We start from the raw sequence: 16,533 nt of genomic DNA, 5'->3' as shown, positions 1-16,533 counted from the left end.
ACAAGTTGAAGATCCTGTGGTACAAACCCCAATTCTTCAGAAACACGATGATCTGTGAGTATATGGGAAGAAGTGTGTTGCTGCTTGTTGGACAGTTCTTTACAAATGTTGTTTTCTTCAGGTTCTATTATGATTATATCACTGTTTTATGTCTAAGTGGGGTTGAATCATCCTCCAAGGAGACTTAAGTTGTAGGTGGGATTCTCCCATACATTCAACAGTGACTGAGCCTTCGTTTATCTATTTGATTATATATGGCGGGGTCCGTGGCAATAGCGGGAATGTAAGGGGTCTTTCTTCTAGTTTTAAAAGACAGGTGATCTTTCAGTATCTTCAGATGGAAAAACTTGCTTTGATTTTCCTGCAAGAAGCACATCTTACCTCTTCAAAAACTTCACCTACTAAACGAGAAGTGGTTACAGGCGACTATCACTCCACGCGCTCTCCATACTCTCGGGGAGTCAGTATATTAGTACACCCTAGTGCACAATGTGAGGGTCTTATAGTGAAAAATAGATACAGAGGGTCAGTACGGATGTTTGTTCTGTAAGTTATTACTAAGTCTCTATTACTAATCTCTATCTACATACCACCACCATATTCCAGTAGAATCATACACAAAATTCTCTCTATTATTGATGGTTTCTCGCACACCCCCTATATTATAATAGGGGACATTAATAATATACCGGACTCTCTCTGGGATAGAGGGAGACATGAAGCTAAGAGGGTAAAAGGCAATTGTACTCCTTTTGGTCACTTACTTAAGGAGACAGCTGTAATTGATCTTTGGAGAGCCGGTCGTCCTAATGTATACCAACACTCCTGCTTCTCGTCCACATTCTCCTCTTTGTGGAGAATGGATTTGTCTCTTGGAAATGAACGGATGCCGGGCCTTATATCTGACATCAGCTCCTGCCCAGAGCGCTATCCCATCATTCTCCTCTGTGTCTCCCTAAGCTTAATCTCCCAATGCAGTACAGACCCACAGGGAAATTAACCCCTTTTGGTTGCAAGTTATAGACCTTAAGGGGAAAATTGATGGGAAACTAAAGGAGAATCTTGTGATTAATAAAAATACAACTTCTATTTTCTATGTATGGGAAGCCATGAAGGCCGACCTTAGAGGAATATATATAACAGAAATCTCAGCAGCTGAATCCCGGACTAAGCAGCAGGATCATTTGGTGTTTCAGGAATTGGGAGATAGAGATTGCGATGATTACAGATCCAACGCCGGCTGCTCAAAACAGGCTGAAACCAGCTCAGGACCTGCTGAATCAGGGAACATTGCCGCTGCAGGAAGGAAGAAGATGTTTCCCAGGACGCAATATTGTGAAGAGGGAGATAAAGCAGGTCACTTATAATGTGATCAAGCAATAGCGTAATCAGTTTGTAAAGGTAGAAAACAGAAAAGGTACTTTCCCAGATGAATATAATATAGGTTTATACAAAGGATATAAATTAGAAGATAGCATTTGATTTAATTCATTAAAATATCAGAATTAAAATAGAGACACAAACAAGATATATATATATATATATATATATAGATAGATAGATAGATAGATAGATAGATAGATAGATAGATAGATAGATATAGATATAAACCACAGGTGGGCAGGTGTGAATGTCACAGCACAGAGAGGTATTACATATACATTAACAAATCTCAAGCAATGCCTCTGAACACAATGGGTAGATATACCGATCCAAACAACATGTCCCACATGCCCTCATATACGTGAGAAAAAAGGAAAGGTCTCCCCCCAATTCTAGTAGTTAATTCTCAGGCATCAGATCCTTTTCAGATCCACATGAATGGGAGCAAAGACAAATGTCTAACTATCATCCTGTTAAGGAACCAGGTAAGGGTGTCCTTATTTTCATGAAACTTTTCTTCCCTGTGTGGGATTCACCAGGGAATTAAGCCATTCAGTTATGTAGGTCTTCAAGTCTCCTCCTGTGTAATAGTGACCTGTTTCCCGGTCCCCCTTAAATAATTCAAAAGTACCAAGCAAAACCCTTCATTTCTGAACACCACAACGTCATTTCCTCTTATTGGAACGCATTATTCTGCAACGTGACATCGCGACGCGTCATTTCCGGTGCATCAATGATCGGCATACTGCCGGAACGCATGACTCAAAATAACAGCACGCACACGAGCAAGTCCTTCTATAAAAAAAAGTCCTTCATATTCCAAACCACAGACACATGTGGCTTTATAGATGACCCCTTTACTTCTGCAATTTATGAATGATCTGATGACATATTTTTCTTCCATGTCTTTGTTATAGAAGGACTTGCCTACATTAATGGCCTTACACGCCCCACACCCACATCCTTTATTCTTTCCAAATCTACCAATAACTTGCTTGAGGTAGATAGCAGCAAGGTGAGAACAATAATAAAACATAACTTTTGATTAAAGTGTATAAAAACGACTACAGTAGTATAAAAATAAGAACACCTGTTTCTCATAAATATAGATTTAAATGAACAGAGCGCTATAGTGGTGGACAATATATCTGTAAATGGAGATAGACCTGTACGAAAAACGTCATACAAATGCCTGAAAATGACAGTGGTCACATATAATACATACGAAGTATAGGAGGAAATGTCAATGTTAAATACTAATTACGGATATTCATTTTATTCTGAATTCTGCACCATACATTGCATAAGATTGAATCAGCCATCGTGCTAGGGTTTCTAGATGACATGCGCTATTTGTGTATTTTTAGTTCAGTGCCATATACAGAAGAACAGGTGCTATGGGGGGGCCTATAAAAGCCTATGTTAGAGACAGGGGGGTGCTGGCCATTCCACAGGACACTGAACGAGGGTCTGTGTGTGAAACAGCTGCTGATGTAGGTCCAACGGACACATGGTGTCATACTGACACACGTGCTGGACACAGACAGACAATCTACCATTCAGGATCCCAGGGAAAGATGGGTGAATCTCAACTATTAAGCTAATTATGGGCAAATGGACAATCACTCTGTAACCATTTAACTATTATATATAATTACTGCAATCATTCTTTTTAATGGACAATCCAAGAATAAATCTATACATTTTTTTCATAAGAATATAGTCTTTGATTAATCACATCTGATAAGAAGTCCTCGATAGGAAAAACTACAGAAAGAAGTATTTTTTTACAGTCAACAAATCAGGGTGGAAAATAAAATTGGAAATCTCTCACCCAAAATTCAGATCCACTGAGTGAATAGGAAGTTCCTCCTCATCCAAGGCAAACAAAGGACAGAATCCTCTTCAGGTCTGGGAAGGGTAGAGACCGGAGAAATTAGCTCTATTCTGCCATATAGGTCAGTACCGTAACCCTACATGCCCCATGACTCCTGCCCTTACAAGAGCAGTCCACAGCTTTCCTGGAGTGTCCACAACTTTCCCGGAGCATCCACAACTTTCCTGAAGGGAAACGCGGCTCCGCTCGGTACGCCTCGTACACGCGCGGCTCCGCTCACCTCTTACACGCGCGGCTCCGCTCCATACGCCTCGTACACACACGGCTCCTCTCCGTACGCCTCGTACACGCGCGGCTCCTCTCCGTACTCCTCGTACACGCGCGGCTCCGCTCCGTACGCCTCGTACACGCGCGGCTCCGCTCCGTACGCCTCGTACACGCGCGGTTCCTCTCCGTACGCCTCGTACACGCGCGGCTCCGCTTCGTACGCCTCGTACACGCGCGGCTCCGCTCCGTACGCCTCGTACACGCGCGGCTCCTCTCCGTACGCCTCGTAGACGGGCAGCTCCGCTCCGTACGCCTCATACAAGGGCGGCTCCGCTCCGTACGCCTCGTACACGCGCGGCTCCGCTCCGTACGCTTCGTACACGCGCGGCTCCGCTCCGTATGCTTCGTACACGCGCGGCTCCGCTCCGTACGCCTCGTACACATGCGGCTCCGCTCCGTACGCCTCGTACACACGCGGCTCCGCTCCGTACGCCTCGTACACACGAGGTTCCGCTCCGTACGCCTCGTACACGCGCGGCTCCTCTCCGTACGCCTCGTACACGGGCGGCTCCGCTCCGTACGCCTCGTACACGGGCGGCTCCGCTCCGTACGCCTCGTACACGCGCGGCTCCGCTCCGTACGCTTCGTACACGCGCGGCTCCGCTCCGTACGCCTCGTACACGCGCGGCTCCGCTCCGTACGCTTCGTACACGCGCGGCTCCGCTCCGTACGCCTCGTACACGCGCGGCTCCGCTCCGTACGCCTCGTACACGCGCGGCTCCGCTCCGTACGCCTCGTACACACGCGGCTCCGCTCCGTACGCCTCGTACACACGAGGTTCCGCTCCGTACACCTCGTACACACGCGGCTCCACTCCGTACACCTCGTACACGAGGTTCTGCTCCGTACACCTCGTACACACGAGGCTCCGCTCCGTACGCCTCGTACACGGGCGGCTCCGCTCCGTACGCCTCGTACACGCGCAGCTCCGCTCCGTACGCCTCGTACACGCGCGGCTCCGCTCCGTACGCCTCGTACACGCGCGGCTCCGCTCCGTACGCCTTGTACACATGCGGCTCCGCTCCGTACGCCTCGTACACACGCGGCTCCGCTCCGTACACCTCGTACACACGAGGTCCCGCTCTGTACACACGCGGCTCCGCTCCGTACACCTCGTACACGCGCGGCTCTGCTCCGTACACCTCGTACACACGCGGCTCTGCTCCGTACACCTCGTACACACACGGCTCTGCTCCGTACACCTCGTACACACACGGCTCCGCTCCGTACACCTCGTACACACGCGGCTCCGCTCCGTACACCTCGTACACGCGCGGCTCCGCTCCGTACACCTCGTACACACGCGGCTCCGCTCCGTACACCTCGTACACGCGCGGCTCCGCTCCGTACACCTCGTACACACACGGCTCAACTCAGTACACCTCGTACACAAGCGGTTCCGCTCCGTACGCCTCGTACACGCGCGGCTCCGCTCCGTACGCCTCGTACACGCGCGGCTCCACTCCGTACACCTCGTACACACGCGGCTCCGCTCCATACACCTCGTACACACTCGGCTCTGCTCCGTACACCTCGTACACACGCGGCTCCGCTCCGTACACCTCGTACACACGCGGCTCCGCTCCGTACACCTCGTACACACTCGGCTCTGCTCCGTACACCTCGTACACACGCGGCTCCGCTCCGTACACCTCGTACACACACGGCTCTGCTCCGTACACCTCATACACACGCGGCTCTGCTCCGTACACCTCGTACACACTCGGCTCTGCTCCGTACACCTCGTACACACACGGCTCTGCTCCGTACACCTCGTACACACGCGGCTCCGCTCCGTACACCTCGTACACACTCGGCTCTGCTCCGTACACCTCGTACACACGCGGCTCCGCTCCGTACACCTCGTACACACACGGCTCTGCTCCGTACACCTCATACACACGCGGCTCTGCTCCGTACACCTCGTACACACTCGGCTCTGCTCCGTACACCTCGTACACACGCGGCTCTGCTCCGTACACCTCGTACACACGCGGCTCTGCTCCGTACACCTCGTACACACGCGGCTCTGCTCCGTACACCTCGTACACACGCGGCTCTGCTCCGTACACCTCGTACACACTCGGCTCCGCTCCGTACACCTCGTACACACGCGGCTCTGCTCCGTACACCTCGTACACACACGACTCTGCTCCGTACACCTCGTACACACGCGGCTCTGCTACATCCACACTGTAAACCCCTCCTGACCCCACACATAAACTTCAGCTCATCCAGCACCATGACAACCAGCACAGCAGAGTCCTGCATCCACTGAGGCCCCTGATCATGTGACCCCTGACTCCTCCCCTCCTGTGACCTCATCACAGCTCCTGTGCGCACAGAGCAGCCATATATGTGGTGGCGGCTCTGCAGGTGGAGGTATGTGGAGACCCCATTACTGGAGCATTAATACTAGATATATATTGCACAGGGGATATCGCAGCCGATTCCCTCTAGAATAATCCTGGAATCGCAGCATTAGATGATTATTTCTCTGCAGTTTCTATAGGACATAATACATTACACTCCCTTTGGTTGGGTCATTATCGGGGCGCCTTTCTTTATAGTGAGTCTATGCGGTGACATCCAGGAGGCTCCACACAATTCAGGAACCCCAATGGGGACATTACGGCTTGTTCACCATCCATGACTGAATCAGTGGACATGTATGTGGTCTCTGGACCAGGCCGTCTCTTCTGTATTTGTAGGTTTATGGAGCTGACACTATAGTTTTATAGGATTACGCGTTCACAAAGCGACTGATGATTGTTAAAATTGTGACAAATATCAGGAAAAACTTGGTTAATAACCTCCAGTACTGAGGACGTCATTTTGCAAAAGTCTTCCGGGAAGGAGATTAAGCCGGTAGTGGAATCTGTAGGGAACCTGTCGTTTCTGAGGCAAAGTACGTGGGGTGTAAATTCGTCTGCAGTAGAATTTTCCATCAAGTGAACCCACATATTAGTAGTCAGAGAAGCTTCTGAATATGTCTCCATCCTGAAAAGGGTCACCTTGCCATGGTGGGATGTCTGTTATGCTTTTTTGATCAAAAACTGTGTTCACTAAGGACCCTATGTTATTTAAATGCACTTTTGCTTTTTTACTTATTTAGTTACAGCAGGGTTTATGATCACTTTGTTCCTTGTAGGTTTTGCATATGTCTCCATAGATGAGAAGATATTAAACAGGCATTCAGCTCGTCTGCTGGCGTTGCTCCCTTAAGAACAGGTAACGTTTGGCAGAAGTCACCTGTAAAAAGTACAATTTCCCCCATTAAGCGATTGGATCCCTGCAGATCTTTCAAGGTGCGATCGAGGGCCTCAACAGCTTTCTTGTGCGCCATGGTACATTCCTCCCAGACAATTAATTTGCAAATCTGTAATTCTTTAGCTTTCCCTGAGCCTTTAGTGATATTACAGCCAAGAGTTTCCAACAGCACTAGATTCAAGGGCAATCCTAGTACTGAATGAGCCGTGCGCCCTCCATCTTTAAGAGTGGCCGCAATTCCAGATGAAGCATCGGCCAGAGCAATGTTATTATTTGAGCGAATTTCTGTGAGCAGGAAATTAATTAAGAATATTTTACCGATACCTCCTGGTCCATCAAGGAAAAACAGTCTCCCATTTCCACTTGAAATCGGATCTGTAATTGCCAAATACGCCGATCTTTGGTCATCAACCAAATGAGGCTTATTCAATGTGACAAATTCTTTCAACCTTTCCAAATCATAGCTTTTGTTTTGCAGAATATCACAGCCCATAACATCAAAGGATGGTCGAACTGGTGCTGGTAAACCAAATTGTATTAGAGTTTTACTATTGATACACTTGCACCTTTCTTCTGGCGTCAAGAGGACTTTGGTGAATATGTCGGCAGTGAAATTTAAGCCTAAATCCGGATTAACTCTCCTGTGCACTCTCAGAATATCTTCGCTAAGATATTCTTTGTGTTTTTCCCAAAGAGCTCGGGGATTGAAAGGTGCACAGGTTGTAATTATTATAGCGAACAGGTTTCGAAGTTGAGGTGGAAAGTGAGTGAGGGACATTTTCTGCAATGTCATGTCCCAGTGTTGATAATCTTCGATCAGACCACGCTTTTGGCATGCCTCCCTGTAAGATTGACACAGCTCACCACCAACTGTTTTTAAATCTGTGAAAGTCTCTGGCCCGCGGACAGTGTGACGCAGTAAATGTAGGTGGTAACACTCTGCGTTGTTTGGATGAAGTGTATACACGAGTCCAAGAGCATCACTGCAACTTCCGTCCCATCCTTGGACCCTTGCACCTTGTTTCCTTTTGCAAAATACTTTTCTCAACTTATTCCATGTATAATATTTTTGGAACTTCTGAATATAATAAAGTTCTCGCAAATGGATCTGCTTGACACGGGAGAAAGAAAGCTGTTAATGTTGTATTAGGTGGTCGAGCCGCTCTTTCTTTTAAATTATTGGTAGTGAAATAAACTTGTCCATTTTCAAGATGGACTCTGAGATAAACTACAGTCGGATGTTTTTCATAGATGGCAAAATTGAGTAATCACCACATGGATTCGTTACTACTTATATACCTCCCCATTTTTGTTTGTGTAACGGAAACACTGCCATATCACTGCCTTTGTTAGCTGATTTGCAAGTATATTTGACTCCAAAGAATTGCAATATTTCACGTTAATGTGCGCGTCAAACATTTTTCAAAGATACAACCCACTGATTATTTCATTATCTGTGTACTGATTAACCCTTTGAAATCTGATTGTTGCAGTATATCCTCGCTGTTCACGTTTCCGTCTTCTGTAAAGAGTGACTCTTTGATTGCTGTCGCTCTAATTCTTTAAAATCCTTTGGGCAAAAACTGTAGTTTTGCATTCAACAGACAGACACCCATTTTCTCCTTTATACCTTTCCAGCCTAAATTCAGAGGGCCAAATCCCATGAAAGGGGGAAATTTTGAGTTTTAGTGTTTGCAATATTTTTAGTCTGGTGTTAAAGACGGGCCGTGCAAAATTTCACTTAAACCTTGTGAAAAATGTGGTTTTGTATTTAACGGGCTCAACACACAGATTTACTGATTTATATATATATATATAGACGTAAAGAGGAAAGCAAAATGCCATAAAATAATATATCTCCTCATATGAATTCCCTTATTGTGTCCAGTACTTGTATTATTAAAATATCAGTAAATGATTCCAGAATTAGCTTTATGGAAGATGAGTCTATGAGAAGAGTCTTCAGCTGCAGACTCCGAGGAAGAAACTGCTTGTTGTCTGTGGCCTAAAATATAAAGGTTTTATTACTAGATGTAAAGAAGAAAACTAAATACTGTAAAATAATATGTCTCCTCATGGGTTTCCCCTTATTATCTCCAGTAATTGTATTATTACACAGGATTTTTATGATGTTACATCGGCTCATCATCTTCTCATTCAGGTCCGCACAATGTCAGATCCTCTCAGTGAAGATCTTCTATATAAGAGAATTTTCCTTATGGACCCATCAAAGATGGATATGGACAGAGACAAGATGGTGGAGAGGATATTACACCTCACCCTAGAGATCCTCTTCCGTCTTACTGGAGAGGTGAGAGATTCTGATGACGTCACATTACATCATTCTTATCTATGGGAATAACAGATGGACAGAACTGGAGAGTTGAGGACTCTGGAAATGTCTGTAGTGAGATTTATTAATGTGTCTCTCCATAACCAGGATTACACAGTAGTGAAGAAGACCTCTAGTGAGCGCTGTCAGGACCCTGTGTCTGAGGGATGGGGAAGACCCCTGAGCCCAATCACAGGGCCTACACCTCACCCCCTGATGCATGATGACATGAATGACCAGAAGATCCTAGAACTCACCTACAAGATGATTGAGCTGCTGACTGGAGAGGTGACACTGCTGGGACATTATACAGTGACGCTATGAAGGGATCGGGGGGGTGACGGTATCATTGTATGTGTCAGGTTCCTATAAGGTGTCAGGATGTCGCCGTCTATTTCTCCATGGAGGAGTGGGAATATTTAGAAGGACACAAAGATCTGTATAAAGACGTCATGATGGAGGTTCCCCAGCCCCTCACATCACCAGGTAATGGACAGGACTAAATACACATGGCCTATATTATCTGTATGTAAAGAATGAATTCAGTCCCTGTATGTGTTTCCTCCAGATCTATCCAGTAAGAGGACAACACTAGAGAGATGTCCCCGTCCTCTTCTTCCACAGGACTGTAAACAAGAAGATCCCAATGTTCCTCAGGATCATCAGGTAGATGGAGAGAAGGTGTCATGAGATCTCCCCTATGATGTGTAGACGGCTGTGAAGGTCTTGTGCTCAGTCTTGTTTTATCCACCATTATTATATGCTTTCTACTTGTGTAATGAGAACGGTGAAGATGGCCGGATTAGGGCTGATCATAGATGTGACTTCTCCATGTGTCTGTGACTTTTACAATACTGGTTTCAGGGTGAAGATGTGACCCATATTAATACTACAGAGACATATGTGAGGGGTGATGAGTGGTGTAAAGAGGAGATTCCTACATATGACAACCCAGGTGAGTAGTGACCACTAAATGCAGAGAAGTCATGGATTCTTCTCAGTCACCGGCTGTGGCTGCTTTATCGGTGGTGTAGTCCGGCCGTATCACAATCGTGTGACCACCATTTTGCTACCAACCCATAACATTCTCATCCACCAAAAAATTGTTCAAATGACTTTGGGTATTGAAAGCCCTTTTTTATAGAATTTACAATCTGGAGGATCCACCTACCCCCTGGGATTAGAAGATGCTGACCCTTACCTCCTTACCTGCCCAGATCTGTAAACTAAAAAGCCAAATTACAGCGTATGTAGAATGTGTTGACAAGTTAAAAAATCACTTGAAGAAAAATATTATGATGGGCCTGTAAGAGAAAGCGGAGGGTAATGATGGTGTTGGCTTCCTAGATCCCGGATATCTTATTGGATGAATCTACCTTCTCTCCCATCTGTGCTGCTGAATGTGCTCATATGGTCCCTACAAGACCAGGTCCAGTCTTTCTGACCAAACTTTGCTTTTATGATCGACAACATTAAATGTGCAGTGAGGCCAAGTGTGAATTTCTGTACAATAACAACAGAGTTTCCCTTTATCCTGACTTTTCAATTTCTTTTAAAACCAACTAACTTCAAACATAATTGAGATAAACTATACAGAAAACATTACACCTGTGCCATGATATATCTCTAAGCTGTGCGTGGCTGATGGCTGTAATATACATTTATTCACGCCTGCAGGAGATGTGTTGGCATGGCTCGAGCCCTGGTTTCATGGATTCACTCCACATCATAAATTCCATTATGTTTTCAATCCTAAGGAATTCAGATTACTGCACAATCTCTCCTGAAATGGGGGTGCTAATACTTTCTCTACTCTTCTGATCAGGACTCATAGTAGCTCCAATGGTCCACCATAAATGAGTGCGACTCCGGTTTAGTGTTGGATTTCTCCCCTCATACATACTTTGTTGTTGGGGATGTAACATTTTTTATTCTATCTCTTTTTTTACAACTTCATTCTGCATGATAGTTTGATTGTGGTGGGATCGGCCTGCCTCACTTATGTGAATATATAACTCCTTGGTGGTCTTTAAAATAATGCCTTTTCCAAATCCCAGAGGTCCAAATTTAAGACACCTCAGCTCTGCACTATTATAAAAAGTTCTCTTCTTGAAACTCATCTGACAGAAAATATTGTTCCTTACGATAGTTTAGATTCCCAAGAGCCACCGAGCCCCATACTCTAATTACCCCAGAGAGGTTTCACCACTAGTTACTCACTACTTACTGATGAAGTGCTGAGTTTGATCATTTCAGTAGATGTGTTATGGTCTATACTCACAGTTTTGACTACAGTAGTTAGTGCCCAAAATACTCTGATTTAATCCCTTCCTGCAGCCAGTTTTGTGTTCCTATCTGGGCCCATTTTTCAAATCTGACGTGTGTCACTTTATATGGTGATATCCTTTGTGAATAATTCCAAACTTAATAGGAAACAAATGGACCTTACAAATTATTTTCCAACTTCTCTTGAATCCGGCAATACTCTGTATGCAATTGTACACTACTGTCTGGGCACATGGCAGGTTAAGAAGGGAAGGAGCGACATTTAGCTATTTGAATGCAGATCTTGCTGGAATAGTTTGCAGACAATGGTCACCTGGCAGCTCAAATGATGGCTACCACAAACAGGCTTGGTGCTATCTACTCCATTTTCGAGATACCAGGGATTACTTTATCACCCTTTAACCCCTCTACATGGATCTGTTCTTACACCGAGACCTCTAGGCTTGGGCCACGGTGTTAAAACGAAAAGTTGACAGAGTCCTATGATCTGAAATGTATAGTCAGTTCAAGAAACCCCCCAGAAAAGTAGTAATGTAATAAAAGTATCTAGAGGTTCTTAATGATTATTAAAGTCAGATAGAAGAGGCCAGAGGACTCTTATCAGAAAAAAACTGTGGGATCAGTTTAATTATACATATAACAAATTTTTATTGAGAATATATATTCATATAAGTAGAAAACCCATGAAAGGTGAGACAGAATAAATTGCTAGGATTATTTAAAGCAATAGTGTGCAGATAAAAACCCATAAGAACACATTGGATCCCCAACCCTAATCACTTGGGATTATAGGATAGGCAGCAAAGGAACATGTTCTCCTTCAGGGATAGGTGCAGTGCAGAATATTATACAGATAACTTGTGCGCAATTGCACACAAGCACCTAATGGGTTATCAGAGCATTGCAAACATTAAATATGAAGTGCTATACCTGAAGACATGCTGGCGTGTCCTAGAGCGGGTAGGAGGTCCAAGTAAGCGCCTCGACGCGCGTTTCTCCTTCCGGCTTTGTCAGGAGGCGTGGGGAGAATTTAAAAAGGGGCACTATATAAATGAGTATGTCCGGGTGGCTGGCGAATCGGCGCACCGCTCGTCATGTTGTTACTCCCCTCAGGGCGCGGCCGGCCAGCGCATGCCGGAAACAATGGGAGGGAGGACAACGTCATCACTCCCGTCGTCCCGGCAACGAATCCAGCCCGCGGCGCCACAGGGGACAAACAGCACATGTGCGAGGTGTGTCTGCACCACTAAGGTAAAGCTACAGATGATTCCAAATATTTAAGAATTAAAGATTAGGTTTAATAAATAATTCTGGTAGATTTATAATGGCTTAGAGGGATAGAGATGAGGGCGTATATCCTATTAAGTATACCACTGCCAGAAGGTACATGGCTGAGTCATTAATGGTAAATATTCCAAACTTGCTATATCTAATACCGACAGCATGATCATAGGAGATGGCAGATAGTAGATCCCTCCTGAAGAATAATAAAATATCGATATGGGAGGGACATATATATAACCACTCATACTCAAAAAGTATTGCCATGCAGATGCTTACAAAGATAGGTTACAGCAAAAATACAAAAAAGGGCACATATGTAGCCCTCCATGTTCGAAACATACTTCCCTTACAAATATCTACAAAATTATGTGGCAACGATCCATATCGTCACATAACACGAGAATTTATATATATCAATATGGGAAGGGCATATATGTGACCTTCAATTTTCAAAAATTATTCCCCCAAAGACATTTGTAAAATCGCATAGCAGCAATCTGTATTGTCACCTAAGGAGAATACATATAGAGCTTACCGCCTTTCAAAGATACTTCCCAAATAATATTTATAAAATCGCATAGCGATAGTCCACATGTCAGCATGCTGTTTCGATGGTAAGTATCTTGGCGATCTTCCTTAGTGACACTTGCAGAGTCGCATGGCGATAGTCCATATGTGAGCATACTGCTTCAATGATGAGTATCATAACAATCTTCCTTAGTGATACTCGCAGAATCGCATAGCGATAATCCATATATCGACATGCTGCCTCAATGGTAGAAATCTTAGCAACATTTATGCACAAACCTAAAATAAAGTTATTTTTATATAATATATAACAGTAAAGCAACTAATGTTGATATATAACTAAAACCAATGTCCTCAGGTTTGATGCTGAATGGATGCTTGCGTTCCGTAGTTCTTTGGGCCACGGTGTTACCTGCTGTTCTGTGGAGTGAGATGGGAAGAAGAATAGTCAGGTAGCCGGGTCAGAACCAGGAGGGCAGAGAACATACAACATCAGAAGACACAAGAGTAGTCAGTAAACGGGCCGGGATCACAACAGGAAACAAATACACAAGCCGGGAGCTGAGCACAGAGGACTGAACCAGAGGAGAACAAGGCTGTATCTGGCAGCTTCTGGCAATATGCTTCCAGCTTTAGTAGGGTGCGGTGCTTTCCAAATGGCTGAAGCAGGGAGCAGATTACTCCAGCTGGACAGCACACAACCCATACTGCCAGACTGGATAGTACTAATGGTCCCAGGCACCATAATCTTAGTGGCTGGACAGAGCCTGTGCCTCCCAGAGCTTCTGGTTCTGACGTCTCCTCCATCACCAGCGCCACCTGCAGGATGAATAAGGCGGCTCCTGCTGAGAGAAGCAGACGTCACAGGAGCAGGTCCCAGAGGAGATGGGACACACCATTTACAGAAGCCCTAATATGATAAAATATCAGAAAACCAGAGCAGTGGAAATCCCCATAAAGTGAATACATTTTATAACCCTCAGTGAAATAATCTATAGGAGTAGTGACTATTTTTACTCCCCAGGCTCTTTCCGGAAATTAGCACGCAGTGGATGATGGAGAGTGAAAATTACAAATATATAGTTTCATTACCCAACACATAGTGCCCAGATTGTGCCCCAGGAGACACACACCATCAATTAAGTGGGTTCTTCTCACTATAGTAATGTCAAATACATGGAGGCTAAATGTGGTTTGGGCGCACTGCAAGGCTCAGAAGTGAGGGGGAGATCTGACTTTGGGAGAGCGGATATTGCTGGATTGGTTTATGGAAGCCATGTTGCTTTTCAAAAGCCTTTGAGCCACTAATAATATGGAAACCTATTTTTCCAATGACAGATAATGGATCTTAGTGGGGGATTGTTTTTTGCAGGATGAGTAGTTGTTGTATTGGTATTATGTTCGCCTATATAACACAGTTTGGTGCCTTTATATTTGGGAGGCAGAATGAACAAACAGTTGAACACCACGCTCCACTGGGTCATCCTATGAGGTTTTCTATTAGACTGTGAACTGTCATTGTCTTGGTGAATAATTCAATATGTTTACATAACTTGCCTTTTCTACAGACCGTTTAAATAGAAATGTTAATAAATATAAATTTCAATTTTTTTTTATTAAAAATAATTTATTTTCTTCTTGGCAGATGACTGTACCAGGAGATCAGAGGAACAGCTGACATCTTCAATTTTGAAATCAGACGATCTTGAGATCCCCCAAAATGCAATTGAAGTGAATGCCATTACTCCAGATATCCCATCATCCCTTCACAGCAAAGATCTGTCATCTGATCCTTTGAAGCAGGTCCTGTCTTCTGATTCATTACCGACTACTAAGGAAAATCAAAGTTACAAAATAAGCATTATTAAACAAATTGCTCCTGAAGCAAAGAAGCCATTTTCATGTTCAGAATATGGAAAGAGTTTTCCCCTCGAAAAGTCTTTTCTTAAACGTCAAAACATTCACACATCGGAGAATAGATTTTTTTGTTCCAAGTGTGGGAAATGTTTTAACTACAAATCAAATCTTGTTACTCACCAGAGAATTCACACAGGGGAGAAGCCATTTTCATGTTCAGAATGTGGGAAATGTTGTAACCAGAAATCACACCTTATTAGTCACCAGAGAACTCACACAGGGGAGAAGCCATTTTCATGTTCAGAATGTGGGAAATGTTTTAGAGTGAAACCAAGCCTTATCAAGCATCAGATAATTCACACAGGGGCGAATCCTTTTTCCTGTTCAGAATGTGGAAAATGTTTTAACCAGAAATGGAATCTTGTTAAGCATCAAAAAACTCACACAGGGGAGAAGCCATTTTCATGTTCAGAATGTGAGAAATGCTTTGCAGGGAAACCAAGTCTTATTGCCCATCAGAGAACTCACACAGGGGAGAAGCCTTTTTCATGTTCAGAATGCGGGAAAGGTTTTAATCGGAAAGAGCAACTTGTTATACACCAAAGAACCCACACAGGGGAGTACCCTTTTTCCTGTTCAGTATGTGGAAAAAAATTTGCAGAAAAATCAAAGCTTACCAGACACCGGAGAACCCACACAGGGGAGAAGCCTTTTTCATGTTTAGAATGTGGAAAATGTTTTCTGTGGAAATCATCTCTTCTTAGTCACCAGAGCAGTCACACAGGGTAGAAGCCTTTTTTAGATTCTTAATGTGGGAAATGTTTTACTTGTAAATCAACTGTTAATGAACATCAGAGAAGTCACACAGGGGAGAAGTCGCTTTCATGTTTAGAATGTTGAAAATATTTTATCCAGAAATTGTATCTTTTTAAAGGGAACCTGTCAATGTCATCAGTAACACTCTTTTTTTCATTAAAATTGGCGCTAATATCATGAGTATATAGCACTTTATATAGTTATATCAGACCTGCTCGTTTAGTCATAGGGGTGTGATCCTTGCATTCAATCAGGGCTGGTGCCACTCACGCATTTGAATTCTGCTCCCAGCTCGCGCTGAAGTAAGTATGTTGCACTTGCGCAGTATAACATAGCCAGCCAGCAAAGCTTACTGTGCTGTGAGCCATGCATGCACTGTGATGAGCGGCTCCCCGCCCATGCGCAGTGAGGCTGTGTAGTGGCGGCTGGGGATGGCCACCGCCATGAGGTTGCGAAAAGCTTTCGTCTCCACAAGCCTAAACGGCAACATTTCCAGGGCAAGCAGTATGGAAATGTGGCCATTTAGTATTGTGGCTTATGGGTGAGCGGCTGTGTATTTACTCTTGCGTTCCAAGGACTGGGGTAGGTACAATTGAACGCTGCGCTGGGACAA

The 16,533-nt window shown here is 44.6% G+C and overlaps 1 protein-coding gene across 1 annotated transcript; it reads left to right on the top strand.

Moving 5' to 3' along the window:
- Window positions 1-5,866: 5,866 nt before the first annotated feature.
- On the top strand, window positions 5,867-16,085 carry LOC141197668 (uncharacterized). The gene is made up of 8 exons (XM_073662753.1): window positions 5,867-5,929; window positions 6,699-6,778; window positions 8,979-9,128; window positions 9,258-9,437; window positions 9,512-9,635; window positions 9,718-9,815; window positions 10,014-10,104; window positions 14,893-16,085. The coding sequence occupies exons 3-8, from the start codon at window positions 8,988-8,990 to the stop codon at window positions 15,891-15,893; spliced, it is 1,635 nt and encodes a 544-aa protein (XP_073518854.1). The 5' UTR covers window positions 5,867-5,929; window positions 6,699-6,778; window positions 8,979-8,987; the 3' UTR covers window positions 15,894-16,085.
- The last annotated feature ends 448 nt before the right edge of the window (window positions 16,086-16,533 follow it).

Source organism: Phyllobates terribilis, unplaced genomic scaffold, assembly GCF_046119375.1.
Source record: "Phyllobates terribilis strain yellow unplaced genomic scaffold, ASM4611937v1 Scaffold_85__1_contigs__length_6476398, whole genome shotgun sequence".
Classification (NCBI taxonomy): Eukaryota; Metazoa; Chordata; class Amphibia; order Anura; family Dendrobatidae; genus Phyllobates; species Phyllobates terribilis.
This window is presented reverse-complemented; position numbering and strand designations above follow the sequence as displayed.

Bases quoted from the DNA above. Each gene is read 5' to 3' on its own strand.
- LOC141197668 (XM_073662753.1), top strand. From the start codon at position 8,988: ATGTCAGATCCTCTCAGTGAAGATCTTCTATATAAGAGAATTTTCCTT. The intron at 9,129-9,257 runs GTGAGAGATTCT...CTCCATAACCAG, and splicing joins TCTTCCGTCTTACTGGAGAG to GATTACACAGTAGTGAAGAA. The intron at 10,105-14,892 runs GTGAGTAGTGAC...TCTTCTTGGCAG, and splicing joins TCCTACATATGACAACCCAG to ATGACTGTACCAGGAGATCA.